Below are 21,518 nucleotides of genomic sequence, written 5' to 3'. Positions count from 1 at the left end.
AAGCGCCTGTCTCACAACAATTTCTCTGTTCTCATGCTGATGTTTTGGGAATGCGAGGGAGAGGGAATTATGGGTTGAGAAATGTTGCAACTTATAGGTATATACTGGGGTTCAGAGAGCAAAGCGATAGCTTTGGCTTTCTGAATCTCGGGCTGACACAGTTCCAATAAAGCTCTTGAAACTTTCCTGAGTCTTGTTTGTTGACTGGAGTAACAGACCCTTGCAGCCTGAGGGATGCACTGCCTAATGCAGTAACTAACTGCCAATCTGGCTTTTCCCCTTTATTCAGTCCTGTTAAGGAATAGAAAAGAGAGATTTTCTGACAGCTTCCGTACTCCGGAGGTATACTCTGAGGGCCCTCCTAAGATGGCTGCGCTGTGGGCAGAGGGACAATAAGTGCCTCTTTTGTGCTTGAAGAAAGGTGGGGTCAGGTCAAAGCACCACCTTTTCTTTATAGAAGATGCAGTGGCCTTTCCTAGCAGAAAAGGCTCCCAGTTCTGAAACCCCCCTGCTAAGGTTACCACTGTGAAGAAGAGAGTTTTCATGTGAAGCCATGTGAGAAGGTTCAAAGGGCCCTTGTGAGAGCTGAAAGCACTCCTTCCACAAGGGGAATTGCGTATCGCAGGAGTGCTGACCTGAACAGCCCCTTTAAGAAAGGGGAGGACATGAAGGTGCCTTGCAAGAGGAACTCCTGCTATCTGAGTCAGGATGGTAGCTATAGGTGCCACTGGCATCTCAGGTTAGATGCTTTAATTGGCATCTCAGGTTAGATGCTTAAATCTACCATGGGCCTTTCAATATCACAGGAAGGCATTAAGAACTCCTGTGGGCAATGGAGATATTAGGGCATGTTCTGTCACTTGTTCTGACAGAGGATGATGGTATCTGAAGAAGAACCAAGGTACTTGACGACTGGGTGCTGAGAAGAGGTCCAACTTTGGGGAACTGAACCTGGCCATAGTTTGTTGGAAAGTTTCCCATATGAGGGACCATTTATTTTCCTCGACCGTCTGTCTGCTTAGCCAGTCTGCCGGTGTGTTCTGGGAGACCTGAATATATTCTACTGAGATGGACTGAACATGGTTCTCTGCCCAGAAAAGAAAAAGAGTTTGGATTTATGTCTTGCTTTTTTGAACCATAAGGAGTCTCCAAGCGGCTTACAAACTCCTTCCCTTCCTCTCCTCACAACACAAACCTTGTGAGGTAAGTGGGACTGAGAGTTTTGAGAGAACTGTGACTAACCCAAGGTCATCCAGTAGGCTTCATGTGTGGGAGCAGGAAACCAGTTCACCTGATAAGAATCCACCTTTCATGTGGAAGAGTGAGGAATCAAACCTGTTTCTCCAGATTAAAGTCCACCACTCTTAACTGCTACACACATGCCATTTGATCCAGGAGAGAAGATCTGTTTACCCCTCTGCTTGTGGGTCTTGGCTGAAATATTGTCCATCCTTATGAGGATATGTTGACCCTTGAGTTCTGATCAGAAGAACTGGAGCACTTTCCTGATGACTTACAGCATATTGATGCTTATTCTTTTACCCTTTGGTGCCCAGGGCAGGCTGATCATGCCAGGAGCACCCCAGCCAAATAAGATGGCATCTGTGAAGAGTTGTATGAAGTTCTCCAGGAGGTAGGACTGCCTCCTGGTCAGCTTGCTGGGTCTGGTCCACCAGACCATGATTTGTCTCAATGTAGAATTAGAGTCAAGGTCTCACTTCTGTATGATCTCCAGTTGGAAGGGACAGAAAACCAATTGACAAAAGTCTTGAATGAAGGCAAGGCCAGGGAACTGTGCCTACGCAGGAGATCATGAGTTTCTGAAGGTGTGCCAGTGTTATTAGTTGAGTGAACCTGGCCTTGGAAAATGTTGCAGCCAAACAGGATAGTTTGCTGACCCCTCACCAGTGTGACTTCATTTTCCTTGTTTGGCTGTCTAGCTGATGTCAGACCTATACGACTGAAATTGGAGTGATATGTTGAAATGGGAAACCTTCAAAAGGATCCTCTGGAACACTGGTTCTCAACCTTCCTAATGCCGCGACCCTTTAATACAGTTCTTCATGTTGTGGTGACCCCCAACTTTAACATTTATCCATTTTACAGATGGAGAACACTGATGCAGAGTCTCTTAGGCGAACCCTGTGAAAGGGTCATTCAACCTCCAAAGGGGTCCTAACCCCCAGGTTGAGAACCACTGCTCTGGAACTAGGCCACTGGGGCCTCTTTTGGTCTGGTCCGAGGCAGGGTGCAAAAGGAATGGAAGGGATGAGGTGAGAGGGTTTTCTGTAGATTTCTGGCTATGCCCCCCCTTTGTCTTTGTTCTCCACCAAGATCTAATTGAGCCTGTCACCAAACAACCTGCTGCCTTGGAATGAATATAGAAATACTATGGATTTAGAGTGAAAGTTAAGTGGCCACAATTGGAGCCACATGGTGCACCTTGAAGTGGAGGCGGCAGCCACGGAGCATACTGTGAATGTCATGGTATCAAGCAAGATGACTGGAAGGAAGGTGACTGCTCTGCTTACGCCAGAAATTAGTTGCCTCAGTTTCTGGGCCTGTATTATGGTAGCTCTGGAATAAGGGCTGATGCCACTGTTCTGACGGTCATTGCCATGGTCTAGTAAGTTGTGCAGGATGTTACTGGCTTTCCTGTCCAATATGTTTTTGATGGATCCTGCATCACTCTCTGAGAGCAAGTCAGCAGATTAAAATGCCATGACTGGAATGTCCCACAGTTGGACCTGCAGCAATTCCATGGTGTGAGGAGCTGGGGAATAATGTTTTTAGTAACATTTGGGAACGGTCTATGAGACATGGGTTTGGCCCATCCTCCCTTCAGCAGCCTCTCAAAATATTCAGGGAAGGAAACCAATTTATCTGAGAAGGGTAATCTGGGGAAAAAAACACCTTGATTCCCTTGGGTCTGGATCTGCCCTCTGCAGTATCTTCCCTAGGATTAAGACCCTGACAATTCCAAAGAGGCAATTAAATGAACTAGCTGCTCCAAGTACATTCTCAGATCTTTAGCAGGAGAGAAAGCCTGACAGTCATTGATGGTCCTGGCTGGAGTTTTCCAAGTCTAAAATGATGAATTTCCTCCATTTGAGAATGTGATGAAGATGATGTACTGTGTCAGGATGAAGGTGAAGTTGGCCCAGACAGATTACAGCTGAGTTGTTGGGGGTTCAATAGAGGAAGCTTTCAGTGGACTCACAACTACAGAGAGCAGATCCCAGGTATTAGTACTCATAATGCATAGAGCGGATATGATGTACTGGTACATTGTTGCCTGACTCCTTTCTGCTCCCAGTTTAACATGGGGTGAAGTAAATCAGAAACAACAACACTGTGATGTTGCGGTTGACAGTATTGAATCTAGTATTGAAATTAGAGCATCTGCAGGAACCTCAGTACCAAACCTACTTGAGAGATCTCTATCACAGCACTCAGCATCAGAAGGGTTCTCTCTCTTATGAGAGTAAGAGGAGTTATTGCCACTAAGTCATCCAGCCATCTATCAGAAACAGAACCATCAAGCTGGACATCAGGAAAAAAGCCCATATCAGCTAAAAGGGCTCCTGGGAGAAGAAGGATGTTCTGGAGAACCAGAAGTATTGATTTGGGCTGTAGGATCTGCTAAGAGAGGTTAGGGACTGGACAGTCAGAAGGCCAAGAGGAAACATCAACTGCAGGAATGGGGTGGGGTTCTTTTCTACTACTTCTCTAGTAGTGCTTCTCTGTGCATCTTACTCTTCCAAGAAGCAAGTGAATGAGCCTGACACTTCTGACTTTTGTCCTTGTGCTGTCTTGGTGCTGGAAAGCAAAACTTCTCCCAGTGCCTTGCTGGCAACAGACTCAAGTCAAAAGCTCTAGCATCAAGACTGAAAGAGGAGACACCAAACACCAAAGCACATGGCTTCTGAGTGATCTATCCCAATATTTCAGCCATCCCCACAGAGTCCAAGAGGGCACTTCTCTAAAAAAAACTGGAACAGAGTCTGATGGAGTGACTGCATCTTGCTTGCTTTGTAAATGTGAGACAGAAGACACAAATTTTGACCGTGCACTGATCTCCCCAAAACAGGATATTATTGTGACCATTAGCTGAAGACAACTTCCCCCTAAAATGATGGAAGGTTTTTCAAAAGTCTTTTGCATCATAGGTGCAGAAGTGCAACAGAAGACTACAAAAAAGGAACAGAGATGAGGAAAAACTGAAGAAGAAAGAGGAATGGTGGAAGAGACAATAACAATACTTTTGTGTTGTTTTGAAGAGAAAACTCGCCCTTGCAGATGGGTTGGGTAATACTACTGCAACAGATGAAAGAAACTAAGCAGGAAAGCATGCTGCTCCCCTCTGAATAGGCACAGTCAGAAATCCGCCTCTGATGGAAAAGGATTTTGGAATCAAAAAGCTAGATCAAGTTTTTGGATTCCAACTGTACACAAATAAAAAACCCATCAATCAGATATGCAGAGATCACGAAGACTTTACAGTTATAAACATTTCCTGTCAATCAGAGGAAGAGACTATATTTGGACTGCAAAAGACAGGATCAAAAATATAATCATAATAAATCTTATCCCATAAAATTTTTGAAATTTTCCTTCTTGGAACCAATACAAGGGGTTCATTCTACATAAAAATGGGGAAATTTTTAACAAGCAGAAGAAAATTCACTAACAGTGATTGAAATCATCAAATGAGACAACACAGTGGGCAAGCCTTGACGTTCTCCTGAATGCTTCAGATATGGGTGCGTGTGTGTGTATTGTGTGTGTATTAGAGGATGAAACTTAGTAGAAGGTATTAGAGGATGTCTTGGAAGGTACCACATGGATTGGCTTCAGATGAATGTAGGTTCTTGGAACCACTAGCATTTAAATTCTTTGGTAAAAGTGTTTGGAAAGCTTTTTAATAGGAAATCAGAAGTAATTTGGATAATGTTTTTAAATGAACTCCTCTGCAAGATAGCACAAATGCAGGGGCAAAATGTGTTGTTATTTATGAAGGCTGAGAAACATTGTGCCTATTGAGAGCTATCTTGAACCCAAAGAAATGGCTCACACACTCTTCAGGACAATCTGAGTCTGTCTGAAACTAGGAACACCTACTGACTGAAGCATGTCACATATTGAATTGAAACAATGATCAAGAACTTTACTCAAATGATGACTGTCCCCTGTGTTTAAAGAAGAGTCGTAGGGCAATCCGTAGGGTGTTTATTCAGAAGCAAGCCACAATGCAAGGTAAAGTCAAGTCAAGGAGTTCAATCTGGTTTTCTGCAAGCGAGTCTGTGCAGGTTTGCAATCAAAGCTACAGCACCATTGAACTCAGCTGAGCTTACTTTGGAGTCAACACGTACAGTATAGCGTCAGGGAAGGTAGTGTTATGTAGGAGCAGTTAACTCAGGGCTCAACTCAGATCTTACAACTTGAATGCAAAGCTTTTCCAGGGTAGGTCTGGAATGCATGTCCTAGTGGGAGCGATTTAGGGAGCTAGGGATGTTTAGTTTGGTGAAGAAAAGGTTAAGAGGTGACATGATAGCCATGTTTAGATATCTGAAGGGATGTCATGTTGGTGAGGGAGGAGGAGTAGTAGATTTATATCCCCCCTTTCTCTCCTGTAGGAGACTCAAAGGGGCTGACAATCTCCTTGCCCTTCCCCCCTCACAACAAACACCCTGTGAGGTGGGTGGGGCTGAGAGAGCTCCAAAAAGCCATGACTAGCCCAAGGTCCCAGCTGGAGTGTGTGGGAGTGCACAGGCTAATCTGAATTCCCCAGATAAGCCTCCACAGCTCAGGCGGCAGAACGGGGAATCAAACCCAGTTCCTCCAGATTAGAATGCACCTGCTCTTAACCACTGCACCATTTATCCAATTTATTTCACCTGTTAGGATAAATGTGGATCCTACTCTGTTCTGAACCCCCAAATGATGTGCTCGTTTCAACAGGCCGACTTGCTAGCAAAGCGCTTGCAGAAGAAGTGACCTGCTGCATGTTTTTGAAAATATTTTGCATTTGAAAGGACAGCCCGCCTCTCTTCGCCTTAATGTGCTCCGTTTGCGGAAATTCCTGTGTTCACCCCTGTATGAAATCCTTACGGACTCTGTCGTAGTCCTTGCTTAAATCCCCAGCATGTGAATTGGCCCTATAGTGGCTGGAAAATGTTTTTGTTGAATGCCACCCAGTTGGAATGAAGATTCTGAAGGAGCTGTCCGCATGCTTGTGTAAAACTCTAGTATGTTCAATAAAATACTTTATTTTGCTACATAAACACACCTGCATGCATTGTCTTTATTCTGCTACATAAACACACCTGCATGCATTGTCTTTATTCTGCTACATAAACACACCTGTATGCATTTACACCCCGTGTGTCGTCAAATACCAATTGTGATTTAAACTGCAGATCTGAAATCTGAAATTACAGATGAACAAGTATTTTGAAGCTTGCGATAGGTGCTAACTGCTCTAGGGGACCCCTCTATCCTAGGGCAAATTTATGCAAAAGCATTTAGAAAAATCTGGATTTTGTATTGTCGAAGATACTTCAGATCCTCTGAAGATGCCAGCCACAGATGCAGGCGAAATGTCAGGAGAGAATGCTGCTAGAATAGGGCTATACAGCCCGGAAACCACACAGCACCCCAATCTGGATTTTATTCTTCGAAGTACTTTATTAGGGTTTCCAAGTGGAAACTGGAGATCTCTACTGGAATTACAACTGGCCTTGAGGTTATAGAGATCTTAGAATCATAGAATCATAGAGTTGGAAGAGACCCCCAAGGGCCATCAAGTCCAACCCCCTGCCATGCAGGTACACACCATCAAAGCACTCCCGATATATGATCACCCAACCTCTGTTTAAAAACCTCCAAAGAAGGAGATTCCAGCACTCTCCAAGGTAGTGAATTCCACTGTCGAACAGCCCTGACTGCCAGGAAATTCTTTCTAATGTTTAGGTAGAATCTCTTTTCCTGCACCTTGAATCCATTTCTCCGTGTCCTAGTCTCTGAGGCTGCAGAAAACAAGCTTGGTCCCTCTTTGACATGACATCCCTTCAAATATCTAAACAGGTCTATCATGTTCCCCCCTTTAACCTTCGCTTCTGCAGACTAAACATCCCCAGCTCCCTAATCCTCTCAATGGTCGAATCCCCACTACCGTCTTAGCCAGGTTTCAGAACACAAACTAACCAGGTTTGAGGGACGACCTCCCCGGTCGAATCCCCACTACCGTCTTAGCCAGGTTTCAGAACACAAACTAACCAGGTTTGAGGGACGACCTCCCCGGTCGAATCCCCACTACCGTCTTAGCCAGGTTTCAGAACACAAACGACCTCAAACCTGGTTAGTTTGTGTTCTGAAACCTGGCTAAGACGGTAGTGGGGATTCGACCTTTGTAGGGCATGGATTCAAGACCTTTTTACCATTTTGGTCGCCCTCCTCTGGACCCATTCCAGTTTGTCAATATCCTCCTTGAATTGCGCTGCTCAGAACTGTTCACAATATTCTAGGTGAGGTCTAACCAATGCAGAACAGAGAGGTACAACTACATCCCTCGATCTACACACTATACTCCTATTGATACAGCCCAAAATCGCATTAGCTATCAGATCCTCTGTAGAAAACAACTGCTTTTGAAGATAGACCATACTGCATTATCCCCTCCTGGGGTCTCTCTCCCCCCTAAATCCTGCCTTCCCCAGGGTCCACCCTAAAAATCTCTACGAATCTCCAACCCAGACCTGGCAAACCTATTCTGCAGCACCATTTGAAGCAATTGCTTTCATTTTTCCAAGCTTTTTGGGTAGCCAAAAGCAGGGCTTCCAGTCCAAATTCAATTGCTGGATAAGAACTCCCTTAGACTGTGACCCCTACCGCACATGCAGAATAATACACTTTCAATCCACTTTCACAATTGTTTGCGAGTGGATTGTGCTATTCCGCACAGTAAAATCCATCTCCAAAGTGCATTGAAAGTGGATTAAAAGTGCATTATTCTGCATGTGCGGAAGGGGCCGCAGAGAGGTCAGAGCACATACAACCTTTCCAAAATCCTGACAGGGCACATCAATTGGCAGCCGTTCCCCCTTTTGCGATGCGGTGAACTTCCACCGGGGTGGACCGATCAATTTCTCGCTTGCTTGACTATTCTTTTGGTCGTTGCCAACTGAGGCTCTCAGCTCACAAAGTTGCAAGATGAAGCTAAAGTTTCTGATACCTGCCAACTGTAATAGGCCGCTGAGTTTTAAAAGGCAACGGGGACCCTGGAGACGGGACTGGCAACCTAAAAGCACCCTCTTGAAGGCCACACGAAGATATACAGTAAAATCCCAAACGTTGGGGGGACGAGAAACTTTATTCAAAATCCACAGATTTTGCGGTGACGAGAAACTTTATTCAAAATCCATGGACCCAACCACATTTCATGATGCCCTTAAAACCCTCTGAAAACGTGCTGATTCTTGACTAAACTGTTGTTTCCAGCTTTGGTTCAGGATGGCGCAGAGGAAGCAGCGGGTGTTCCTGTCCAAACAGAAAAAAAGACCTGAAATTACTGAAACAATCCCAGTCACGTAGAGATGGCTTCATTTGCAGAATCAAATAAGTCCTGCAATGAGTGTGGTTGCGGGAGATGAAACCTGGCCGACATCCCTACTCTCAGAGATCAGGTTTTGGGAGGCAGCCGTGGGTCAGAGAAAGACATACTTGGCTCATTGGGCCAAAGAAAGTCAGTTTACTCTATGGATGTCCAAGAGGAGGAGGAGGAGGAGGAGAAGTTTGGATATATATCTCCCCCCCTTTCTCTCCTGTAAAGAGACTCAAAGGGGCTTACAATTTCCTTTCCCTCCCTCCGACAACAGACACCCTGTGAGGTAGGTGGGGCTGAGAGAGCGGCAAAGAACTGTGACTAGCCCAAGGTCACCCAGCTGGCATGTGTGGGTGTGCACAAGCTAATCCAGTTCCCCAGATAAGCCTCCACAGCTCAAGTGGTAGAGCGGGGAATCAAACCCGGTTCCTCCAGATTAGAGTGCACCTGCTCTTAACCACCACACCACGCTGACTCTCAAGAGGAAACAGGGGTGCGGAAGGAGACGGTATATAATGCATGGACTTGGGGGGGGGGCGTTCACAGGCCTGGTTTCTGGATACTTACCCTGTGTGCGGAAATAGCCGGAGGGAGGGAGAGGTGAGAGCTACCCAGCATATCCAGGTGGGTCATTCGAAGTTTCCTCCTAGAACAGAAACACAATGAATGAAATTGGCCTCCTGCAAGAAAGGGAATGTCAATATGAAATAAAGGGTGTATGATTGAAAGCCACTGGACTCTTTCAGTCAACTGATGAGCAATCTAAGGCCCTTTCCGCATGGCCAGCGACCGGGGGTGCATTGGCATAAACTATGCCGATGCACTGCCCCCGGGACTGTTCGCATAGACCAGTGGTGGCGAACCTTTGGCACTCCAGATGTTATGGACTACAATTCCCATCAGCCCCTGCCAGCATGATCAATTGGCCATGCTGGCGGGGGCTGATGGGAATTGTAGTCCATAACATCTGGAGTGCCAAAGGTTCACCACCACGGGCATAGACGGTCCCAGCACAGATTTGCACAGGATGCGCTGTCTCTGACCAGCTTACCTGCTCCTGCTGGCTACCGTCGCGTTGGGGAGGCCAGGGGACACGCGTCCCTGGCCAGAGCGATGGCTCTGGAGATGGAGGCCAGGAGGCGTGTCCCCTGACCTCCCCAACACGACGGGAGCCAGCAGAAGCAAGTAAGCCCATCGGGGAAGGCAGGAGGGAAACGCCGCCTCCCACCCGCTGCCGTTCACATGGCAGTGGGTGGAAGGTGCCACTTGTGAAAAACCTCACTCGTGGAGCAAAGTTCAAAAGTGGCATTTCTACGCCGCTTGGCTGGCTCAAGAACAGCGCTGCGTCTGCTGTGCGAATGCCTCCCCAGGGACGGCGTTTTTGCCCGTGCGGAACTGCCCGTGCGGAAACAGCCTAAGATTTGTTGAATGCTTGCATGGCTGGAATCAACTGGCTGTTGCATGTTTTCTGGGCTGTGTGCAGTGGTGGGATCCAAAAATTTTAGTAACAGGTTCCCATGGTGGTGGGATTCAAACTGTGGCGTAGCACCAATGGGGCTGGGAGGGGCACGACGGGGGCGTGGCCGGGCATTCCGGGGGCGGGGCATTCCTGGGCGGGGATGTGGCAAGGACGCAGCCGCTGCGCTGGTCCTTGGGTGGGAAACGAATGCACGCAGGCGCAGGCTGCCCCGCACGCTAGTGCACCTCCTGCTAGACTGCTTCAAGTTCTGAGCGCTACTGCTGAGAGGAGGGGCGTAACTAAGGCCAAAATCATGTGGCAAAATCACCAATGAGTAACCCCCTCTCGGCGCACACAAATAATTAGTAACCTACTCTCGGGAACCTGTGAGAACCTGCTGGATCCCACCTCTGGCCGTGTGGTCAGGTGACTACAGCCACACAGTCCGGAAAACCTGCAACATCTAACTTGAGATTTCTGAAGCAAAGATTCCCGGGGTGGATGAAACCCTGACCTCCCCCTTCTTTCCACAAATGGTTTATTTCATCTGCTCCTCTCTTGTTGTTTTTTCTGACCTGCTGAGTGTTACTGGTATGATTCTTGTGACGGGAACCAATCAGAAGATGTTACAGAGAGAGGAGGACACAGAAGCTCAGCAAATGGGTTGTCTGGCAAATATCATCTGTGACTTTGTGAAAGCAACAGTTGATAGCAGAAAAGATGCCAGGGTGGGACCAGGGGTGGGATCCACCAGTTCTCACCACTTCTCTAGAAGTGGTTACTAATTTTTTTCTGAGTGCCGAAAAGGGGTTACTAAAGCAACCTCCCTGCCCAATAGGGACTGGAGGGTCGTGTGTGCGGCGCCGCCACTGTTTGCATCCCACCACCATCGGAACCTGTTATTAAAATTTTTGGATCCCACCACTGGGTGGGACACATGTGGAGAAGCAAGAACTGGTCATTCATGGAAAATGCTGGGGGGAAGAATTAGGACTAATAAAAGGAAACACTTCTTCACGCAACGTGTGATCGGTGTTTGGAAGATGCTGCCACAGGAGGTGGTGATGGCCACTAACCTGGATAGCTTTAAAAAGGGCTTGGACAGATTTATGGAGGAGAAGTCGATCTATGGCTACCAATCTTGATCCTCCTTGATCTCAGATTGCAAATGCCTGAGCAGACCAGGTGCTCAGGAGCAGCAGCAGCAGCAGCAGCAGCAGGCCATTGCTTTCACCTCCTGCACGTGAGCTCCCAAAGGCACCTGGTGGGCCACTGCGAGTAGCAGAGTACTGGACTAGATGGACTCTGGTCTGATCCAGCAGGCTAGTTCTTATGTTCTTATGTTCTTATGTTCTTCTCACGAGCAGGTGAGCAACAGGAGGGGTTTCCAGGTTTCCATGGCCCCTGGACAATGGTATAACTGGGGCCACTCCCCCCCTTTGGGACAACTTGTTTTCAGGATGTGGAATGGTGTAGCGGGACTGGTCTTGTCAGATCTCAAAAGCGAAGCTGGGCCACAGTGCTTGGTCAGGAGACCACCAAGGAAGACTGTGCAGAACATAAGAACATAAGAACAAGCCAGCTGGATCAAACCAGAGTCCATCTAGTCCAGCTCTCCGCTACTCGCAGTGGCCCACCAGGTGCCTTTGGGAATGGCAAAATGACTCTGCTCAGTCACGTGGCTTTAAATCATCTTGGATGGTGGCCGTATCTGAAGCATGGACTCCGAAGATGACAGGAGGGGCGGAATGGTAGGCTCGCATGCAGTGGTGGGATTCTAATAATTTAACAACTGGTTCGCCCCTCTGGCCGCACGTCCACCTGCCGCACAGCCCTCCACCACACGACCCCCTCCATGGTGCACCCTCCCACCCACTTACCTACTGCAGAGGAACTTTTTGTGGGGTGGAGAGGGACAACGGGGCCTTGCCGCCGCTGCTCTGAAAGCCCCCTTGCTCCCTGGGAGAGGGCGCAAAGGGTCTTTTAGCGCCTCAGAGCAACCGGGCGGCAAGGCACCCGACTGCTCCATAGCTCTGAAAGCCGTTTTTAACAACTGGTTCTCTGAACTCAACAAAAAATTAGGTGCCGGTTCTACCGAACTGGTGCAAACCGGCTGAATTCCACCACTGGTCACGTGGGAATAGACATCCCCCTGACCAAAGCGCACAAGAGGATTCTGAGATGGAAAAAGAAATTAGAGAGGCCAACAAAAACAAAAATGTAGTGGTAATGGGCGATTTTAACTATCCCCATATAAACTGGAAAAATGCATGTTCAGGTCATAGAAAGAAGAGAACATTCCTGGTTATGCTAAACGACTGTGGCTTAGAGCAGATGGTTGTGGAACTAACCAGGGGAGAGGTGATCCTAGATCTAATTCTATGTGGGACCCAGGACCTGGTGCAGGAAGTCAGTGTTGTTGAGCCGATAGGGAACAGCGACCACAATGCTGTCAGATTCAGTATCTCTGCATGCGAACAAGTGACAACTACTAATGCAGTTACATTCGCCTTCAGAAAGGGAAATTTCTCAAAGTTAGTGCGCAGGAAGCTGAAAGGGAAAATCAAGAGAGTCAAAACTGTCTAGGATGCTTGGAGGTTATTTAAAAACATAGTCATAAAAGCTCAGCTGGAATGTGTTTTGCAGGTTAGGAAAGGCAGCGCCCAGTCCAAAAGAAAGCCACCATGGTTAACAAGGGAGGTTGAGGGAATTATTGGGGGGGGGGGGGGGGGGGAGATGTCTTTTAGAAAATGGAAGTCCAACTTAACTGATGAAGAATACCAGAGAGAACACAAATGGTGGCAAAAGAGAAGCAAGTTAGCTGTAAGGGAGGCAAAAAAGGATTATGAGGAACGCATGGCTGCGAACATCAAGACCAGCAACAACAAACAAAGGCTTCTTCAAGTACACTCAAAAGCAGGAAGCCAGCTAGGGGAAGCGGTAGGCCCGTTAGATGACAAAAGGAAACAAAGGGTGTGCTAAACGATGTCAGGGAGATTGCAGAGAAGCTGAATGAATTCTTTGCATTTGTCTTCACCCAAGAGGAGGTGAGGAAAATTCCTGCACCTGTACCATGCCTCTTGGGAGGCGAATCCGAGGAACTAGCGAAGATAGTGGTAGACAAGGAAGAAGTTCTGGCAGCCATTGATAAACTAAATGCTACCAAATCCCCTGGCCCAGATTGCATTCACCCAAGAGTTCTTAAGGAGCTCAAGCATGAAATTGCTGATGTTCTCACTTTAATATGCAACTTATCCCTGAAATCAGGCTCCATCCCTGACGACTGGAAGATGGCCAATGTCACACCAATCTTTAAGAAAGGATCTAGGGGGAACCCAGGAAATTACAGGCCAGTCAGTGTGACATCTGTTCCTGGTAAATTAGTAGAATCTATCATTAAAGATAAAATTATTAAACGTGTAGAAAAGCAAGACCTGCTGAGGAAGAGTCAGCATGGCTTTTGTAGAGGCAAGTCCTGTCTTACAAACTTACTAGAGTTCTTTGAGGGTGTAAACAGACATGTGGATAAGGGGGAACCAGAGGACATTGTCTACTTGGATTTCCGAAAGGCTTTTGACAAAGTTCCTCACCAGAAACTGTTGAGAAAACTCAACAATGAAGGAATAAACGGGGAAGTCCTCCTATGGATTCAAAACTGGTTGAGGAACAGGAAACAAAGGGTGGGTATAAATGGGAAGTTCTCACAATGGAGAGAGGTAGGGATTGGTGTCCCCCAAGGATCTGTTTTGGGACCAGTGCCTTTAACCTATTCATAAATGACCTGGAAGTAGGGGTGGGTAGCATGGTGGCCAAGTTTGCAGATTATACCAAATTATGTAGGGTGGTGAGAACCGCAAAGGATTGCGAAGAGCTCCAAGCGGACCTTGATAAATTAGGTGAGTGGGCTAAGAAATGGCAAATGCAGTTCAATGTAGCAAAATGTAAAGTGATGCACATAGGGGCAAAAAATCCAAACTTCACATTACATCGCCAAGCAAGGCTGTCAGTGCTATCAGTCACAGACCAGGAAAGGGATTTGGGCGTCTTAGTTGATAGTTCCATGGGAATGTCAACTCAATGCACGGCAGCAGTGAAAAAGGCAAACTCTATGCTGCGGATAATTAGGAAAGGAGTTGATATTAAAACTGCAAGGATTGTCATGCCCTTATATAAAGCAGTGGTGCAACCGCACTTGGAGTACTGTGTCCAGTTCTGGTCAGCCAGCATCTCAAAAAAAAGGATATCGAAGAGATAGAAAAAGTCCAGAGAAGGACAACGAGGATGATTGAAGGATTGGAGCACCTTCCTTATGAGGAGAGGCTGCAGCTTTTGGGACTCTGTAGTTTGGAGAGAAGACGTCTGAGGGGGGATATGATTGAAGTCTATAAAATTAAGCATGGGGTAGAAAATGTTGACAGAGAGAAAATGTTCTCTCTTTCTCACAATACTAGAACCAGGGGGCATTCACTGAAAATGCCGGGGGGAAGAATTAGGACTAATAAAAGGAAACACTTCTTCATATAACGTGTGATTGGTGTTTGGAATATGCTGCCACAGGAGGTGGTGATGGCCACTAACCTGGATAGCTTTAAAAAGGGCTTGGACAGATTTATGGAGGAGAAGTTGATCTCTGGCTACCAATCTTGATCCTCCTTGATCTCAGATTGCAAATGCCTTAGCAGACCAGGTGCTCAGCAGCAGCAGCAGCAGCAGGCCATTGCTTTCACCTCCTGCACGTGAGCACCCAAAGGCACCTGGTGGGCCACTGCGATTAGCAGAGTGCTGGACTAGATGGACTCTGGTCTGATCCAGAAGGCTAGTTCTTATGTTCTTATGCTATGCTGCATTCTCCTTCCTCAGCTATTAACCTAGTCATCCTCAACAGCGCAGGACCAGTTATGCCCAGAGGTGAAAGACCTGACTCGCAGAACAGTCCAAACAGCCTGTCAATGAAATTAGCTACCAATCAAACACTATTGCAATACAAAGATGGTGAAACAGAATCAAAATAAATCAGAGTCAACTAACAATCTCCATTCTGGTCACAACTGGCTGATGCTCAGTTTATTTCCTTTAAATCCCAAATTCCACATGAAAAGTAGAACTCAGCTGAACATCAGACAGAGTTGGGTTAACATGCAGTATTCCCATGCGTATGCCAATCATGACTCTATTGTGACTATCTGATATAATTCCATATTAGTACACAAAAACCTAATCATGTACATGTTTAGTTCACAGCTTCCCCCTATGAATTTTATTGGGGGGGTTGCTTTTGAGGAGTTTCATTATAAGCACAATGTGAGACATCCAACCCCTTGTAATCTGCTCTCTGTGTACATTAAGGCCACCATAAATTCATCACCCATCAGTTCCACAATCACAAACACACATGAAGCTGCCCTTATCATATTGTCTACCCAAACAGGAAGGCTCTCTAGGGTATCAGGCTTTCTAGCCTTTTCCATCCCCTATTTTCTGGTCCTTTTAACTGGAGATGCTGGGGACTGAATCTGGAACCTTCTACATGCCAAGCAGATTCTCTACTACTGAGCCTCAGCCCCTCGCTAAACAGGCAGTCAACTATAAGAACACAGGTTCATAACTTCCTTTGGGACGTATGCTCCAAAATGTCTTTTTCCTGCCCCACTCATTCCACCATACTTTCAATTCTACAAATTGCTGAATAACAGTTTTCTCCCCTGTCACATGCAGCTACAAGCAAGCAACATGTCAGAACAACTGGCCCAATAAATGGTGTTCAATTTGCAGCAACGGAGGCTCGAATTACAGTGAACATTTACAACCTCAACCTACCGAAAACAATGAAGAGCACATGTTACAGAAGATCAACTTCTCAGGTACCAAGAATTGCTATAGGCACAGCTGGACCAAGGGTCACACTCTGCCACTCTGCAGTTGGCAACAAAGGCTACTTGTGGGAAAAGATTTTTACTGTAATAACCGGAAACACTGAAAAGTATTTCAAAGTTTTTAAGAAAAAAAATCTAAATGTTACACCTGTGGTTGTCCTAAGTAAAATTACTATGCATTATATAACTATAAATCATTATTTCCCAGTGTCTCTATGATGAAAAAATGAAGTTATGCTACTTCCTGTAAAAACTCATATTAATAAAAATAAGTTACTTAACAGAGCAATAAGTTACTAAACAGAGGCCAAGGCAGCCAGGGACAGTGTCACTGCCATGCCACTGTGTCGCCTCCGAAGGGATAGGAGGCAACAAAATCCAGAACCCCCCTGGCTGTCTGGAAGACCTCCATTGGGCCAAATGGAGTGATGCCATTCTTTTGGGTGTCATAAGTCAGAGGTCTGCATCAGGGGCATTCCAAAGCCCAAGCCTGGTGGAAGCCAACTAAAGTTGGCCCCACCCCAACTCTATTCAGGCCAGCGCACCTCTGCAGGGAGTAGGGTCTTCCTGGTCAGGTGCCGCAGACCCTACTGGTGTGGTAGGAAAACGTACAGGTGCAGCCCCAAACTTGTTCCAGGAGACACTTCGTGCCCCACCTCCTCTGAATTAGGCTGCCAATAATACATAAGACAGCAAAGGATTCGCATCACTCATGTTAGTATTCAATAAGATTCCCCTTTTTAATAAAACCACAGAGATATTCCCGCTTAAAGATATTGCCACATACTTTTGCCATAGCTCCTGCCTGGGTTGGGTTCAGCCCTGTGTGACTTGCCATTTGGGGAGACACTTGCGTTAAAGAGTCTGCTAGCACACTGCCTGCGTTCCCCTGCATGGTGGGCGCCGTATACTGCATTCCAGCACCTCTTCCTCTTCCTGCTGCCCCAAGGGATCCATTCATCACCTGCCCTTGTTGGGTCTGATTCATTAAATTGTGGCCAGAATTAGTACTGAGGAGACCTGGATGTGCTTGGCTGAAGCCACTGTTTATACATATCCCAGATCCTGCCTGAGAGGTTGCTGCGCTGCTTGTCACCATCCCTACTTGCTTCTGTGCCTGAGAGCTCAAGGCTTGGGTAGCTGGTGTGCTGGGTCCAGATGTGCTGGCTGCCTGCTTGGCCAGGGTAGATGCAGCAGTGTCCCCCTGGTTCAAAGGATTCTTGCCCATTGCACCCAGGTTGCCAATGTTCACGTTGGTCGGCTGCCCTTGGACTTGGTTGTTGACTCCTTGCTGGACCTGGTTACTCGAGTTCACATTTACAATTCCTGGGTTTAAAGAAGAGCTGCCTCCTCCCCTCAGAAGATCTGAAAGTTGTTTGTGTTTAGACGCGGCGTCTGGAACAAGACTCCCACTGCTGTTTAAAAGATTCAGTTCTCCATTAGGGATCAACTCATCAGGAAGATCATTTTCCAAGTCGAACAAAGATCCAAAATCTGCAAAGGTAAGAGAGTTTAGTATAAGACAAAATTCATGAATAATCACAACAGTGCAGGCTCTTATAAATTATTGGCACAAAATAAGAAACATGCAATCTATTTTTTTCTAATAAAGAATTGAGACAATGTTGAGACACAGTAAAACTTTCTTAACTAGCCATATACATTTCCAGTTACTTACAAAATGTAATACGGCTATTTCAAGATATAGCAGAAGCAGAGAAGTCATACAAAAAGGCACTCCAGTAAAAGCTGTACATGGAAAAATAAGTTAAAATAGTTAAGCAAAAACTCTGATTAAACAGCTGTTGGCTAACATGGTCCTTTACTGCTTTGAATCCTCATGTAACTAAAGCTAACAAATTCTCCCACAATTTACTGCAGGGCAGAACTCCAACATGAACTTGGATATTAGCTCAGTTTACATTTTGATGATATGGAAGTTATAAGGGATGAAGAAGTCGTCTATCTATTTGCTTTCTACATCAAAAATTCGCAGTGAAAGAAAATAACAGGCTGCATCCTTTAGTGCAACAGGAGGGGAAACTCAGTCTTTTCATAGGAACATTTTTGACCAGTTTCCCCCAATTTTAGTAGCACAGTGCAACAAACCAATAAAAATACAGTCATGCTTTTTAGAGAAAACAAAGTTGACACTATTAAAACCACATTCAAACTTGTATTCCCCGTAATCCAACCATGCTTCTGAATTCAAATATCAATAGTCAATTAGCAGTAAACTCCATGGGTTAAATTTTCTGCATTTGTTAGAAAATATATATAAAAACTCCAAACACATTCCCAATGAAGAATGTACGTGTACAAACTCTCTCCACAGCAAGAGAACACTAGAAACATTAAGGAAACCAAATACCCCCTTTAACAAATGGCAAAAGAGTACACTCTTGAATGCAGAAAGGGGGTAACCTTGGCTAGGATTTAATATTATTCAGGCTGAGAAAAAGCATCTCCATCCCATTATCCTATGCTTTCTTTAAGTTCAGAAAATTTACACGGTGGTTCCTTCTTCCCCACAGTACTCTCACAACCACCTTACGAGGTCAGATAAACTAAATGTGTGGCTGGTCCTCGGTTTCCAAGAATGTCAGAGTGGGATTTGACTCCGTCTCCCCTAGTCCTAGCCCAACTGCGACACCACATGAAAGCTCTACAACACTACAGTTCATAATACTGTTCAGCCACTCTTCTCTCCAGCATACTCAGCCTGAGGGCTGACAGAGCTGCTTACCTAGTCCTCAAAAGTTGTTAACGCCAAAGCAACTAGTTTAAGCCACCTTTCCTTGCACTGCACTTTTTAGGTGGGGTTCCTCACAGACACTCCCCAGCCTGCAGTTCCTCAACATGCAGGAAAATAATTTCTGTTTGCTTTCCTAATCCCCAGTCTGAAGTTGCAAAAGCCCCCTCCCCACAGGCCTAGTAGTGTTGACAGCAAACCTACGTCAAGCCTTAACTTCAATATAAATGACCTAAAATGCCAAACAGGTATACATCCAGTCCACACATGAGGCAAAAAAGGCAGCCAGCAACTGGCAGGTGTATAGAAGATGCTTCACAGCTGACAGCAGGAGGAATTTTAACATGCCCACACTGCCACAGTTCAGGCATCCCATCCCATGCAAAACTCCATAATCCTATGACTCCTTCTGAACAGCACCAAACTGCAACCAAAGTTTTTAAAAGGGGGAGACCAAAAAAGTATGAAAAAACTCAAGAAAAGCCAGAAACTCAAAATTGTGTTGCATTTAAGTTAACCAAAGACTATGAAATCCTATTAACACAACAGCAACCACACACACTCTGATATTTCCACCAGATCCTGTAAATATATCAATAGCATTCCTGGATGAAAACACATCACACTTGCTTTAAAAAATGTCCTCCTCCTCCAACAACCACAACCTAGCTCTGATTATTATAACCATTAATGAATAGCAGGAGAAGTGAATTCAGAAACTACGACCCTGAGTTCACAAGGAATGCATTAACACAAGAGCTTGATTTTCTAGTGTTATTTCATGTATAATGGTTCACTTCATCCCACCTGGTGTCACAGAACTGAAGCAAGTACAACAAATTGGATCCAGACTAGATGGAACTTTCCTGCCTACCCCCTACCTACCCCCCCCCCCCACTCATCTCCATGAAATGCTGCTCCTGGGGGACAGAGGACTCCTGGGATTGACAAGAGGGGTGTGTGCAGGTGCATGAGGGAGTCAGCAGAAAGTGCCCATTGACTCTGGGTCCACTCCAGCACATGCAACACAAACAACACTTGCAACTAGTTAGGAAGTACTGACAGAAGTGGGCTAGCACTTAACGGAAACAAAGACTACATGAAAAGATGTTGTGACAGATGCCCTGAGTGCAAATACGGCAACTGACACCAGGTGACTGAGGCCTGAATGCATTCCCCTCCCACTATTTCCAGAGATTCTCCTGGATAGAAGAGAGCTCTCCTTCCCCACCATGTGGTCCTCCTCTATAGAACGACCACCAGTGTACACAGGTGGGTGTCAAAGCGGGGGGGGGGGGGTCGGCAAGAGCAGCTCCAGGCAGGGCGGCGCTGCTGGTGGACTGAGGGCCACCTGCCAACCTCCGGCCCAACCGGCTAGCTGTGTAGAGAGCCCCCCCCCTCCCCGGGTCTCAAAGGAGGAAGGGCCCGGCGGGGTCGGTCACCGGGGGCGATGCCTTCGCGAGCTCCGAGCCAGTCTCCTCGAAGCAAGGGTGCCGCTGCGGAAGAACGGCCGGGGCCCCCCTCGCAGCCCTCGGCCGGGTCTTCTCCCGGGCTCACAGTGGGCGGGGGGCAGCGGCCGGCCTCCCCCGCGGGAGGCAGGGAAGGAAGGACGGACGCTTCCCGGGGCATCTGGGCTCCCCGGGCCCCCCGCAGCGCTCCCCTCGCCCCTGAACCCCCTGGACTCACCGGCGGCGTCGGAGGCGGAGAAGCCCGGGGAGTTGAGCTTGGCCCGCTTGGCGTTGGGCGGCCCGTCCAGCAAGTTCTCCGCCATGGTCTTGGCGCGGCGGCGGCTCTTCCAGCGTCAGGCAGGAGGGAGGCCGGGCCCTCCGCGGCGGGTGGACGGGCGGCTCCGGTTCAGCGGCCCGCAGGCGGCAGGGCCGGCGGCAGGCCCCGCGGCTCCTCCATGCCCGGCGACGGCGGCCGGCCGAAGGGGCAGGCCGGGGCGGGCCGGGCCTTTCCTGAGCCCAGCACTGGCGGAGCGGCCGGCGCCCCTCCCCTTGGCCGCGCGCGGAGTGCCCGGATGGGGCCGCGGCGAAGCCGGCGCCTCCCGCCCTCCGTCCGCCAGGCGCCCGCTAGGTGGGTCAGGCGGCCATGGCGCCCCCCTCCGGCCGGCCGGCCCTCGCTCCCTCCCAGCGCGGCCCGGCAAGCGCGGCCTTTCCCCCCGGCCCGGAGCGGCCCAGCTCAGTTCACAGCCGCGGGAAAGGCGGCGGCGGCGGCAGCGGCAGCGGGCGGGCGCGGCGGCTCCCCTCAGCCAACCAGCCGGCCGGTCGTTCTGTCAGCCTGCGGGCGGGTGGCTGGTGCCTGAGGGGGGCCCTGGCAGTGCTGTTGGCGGCGCCCGAGGGGGCACCGCTGCGGCTCCGGCTGGGCCCCACTCCCGCCCGCGACGCGCTCCGGCTCCGCGACAAAATGGCGGCTGTTGATTCCTCAATTAAAAAAAAAGTTTTTTTCCTCTTCTCTTTTCCAGACAGAGAAAGGGCGGGGCCTGGGCGGAGTGTGCGCGCCAACGTCATTACGCTTACGCACTCCGCTGCCGGAGAGGCCCGAGCGCCGCCGGACGCAGCCGAGGACGGACGCGGGATGCCCAGAGCGGCCCCGCAGAGAAGAAGGCAGCCGGCAGTGGACGGAAGCGGCTCCCTCCCGTCTCCCGAACAGGGCAGCGGGAAGCAGCGAAGGGGACCGCGGGGAGGTGGGCTGGGTGCCCTTGTCGCGGGGGGCGGGGAGTCCAGGCTGGGTGCCCGGTGGCCAATCCCCAGGGCCTGGAGCTCTGGAGGCACGACTCGCTCCCAGACTCCAGTGACCCTCGTCTCTGGTTGCTTCCCCCCTCCGTAGTTG

At 48.1% G+C, this 21,518-nt stretch overlaps 1 protein-coding gene across 2 annotated transcripts in view; it reads right to left on the bottom strand.

Moving 5' to 3' along the window:
* LOC125430709 (CREB binding protein) overlaps positions 1-21,165 on the bottom strand; it is a 104,037-nt gene extending 82,872 nt beyond the window's left edge. The window contains exons 1-2 of one of the 2 annotated variants that reach the window (XM_048492851.1): positions 20,373-21,165; positions 16,722-17,428 (exon numbers count right to left, since the gene is read on the bottom strand). In XM_048492851.1, coding sequence (XP_048348808.1) covers positions 16,722-17,428; positions 20,373-20,457 — 792 coding nt within the window. In that variant the 5' untranslated portion in view covers positions 20,458-21,165. The remainder of the gene's footprint in view (positions 1-16,721; positions 17,429-20,372) is intronic. The other variant, XM_048492852.1, reaches the window with a different exon arrangement.
* Positions 21,166-21,518: the final 353 nt, after the last annotated feature.

The sequence above is a fragment of the Sphaerodactylus townsendi genome, linkage group LG04, assembly GCF_021028975.2.
Source record: "Sphaerodactylus townsendi isolate TG3544 linkage group LG04, MPM_Stown_v2.3, whole genome shotgun sequence".
NCBI classification, from domain to species: Eukaryota; Metazoa; Chordata; class Lepidosauria; order Squamata; family Sphaerodactylidae; genus Sphaerodactylus; species Sphaerodactylus townsendi.
This window is presented reverse-complemented; position numbering and strand designations above follow the sequence as displayed.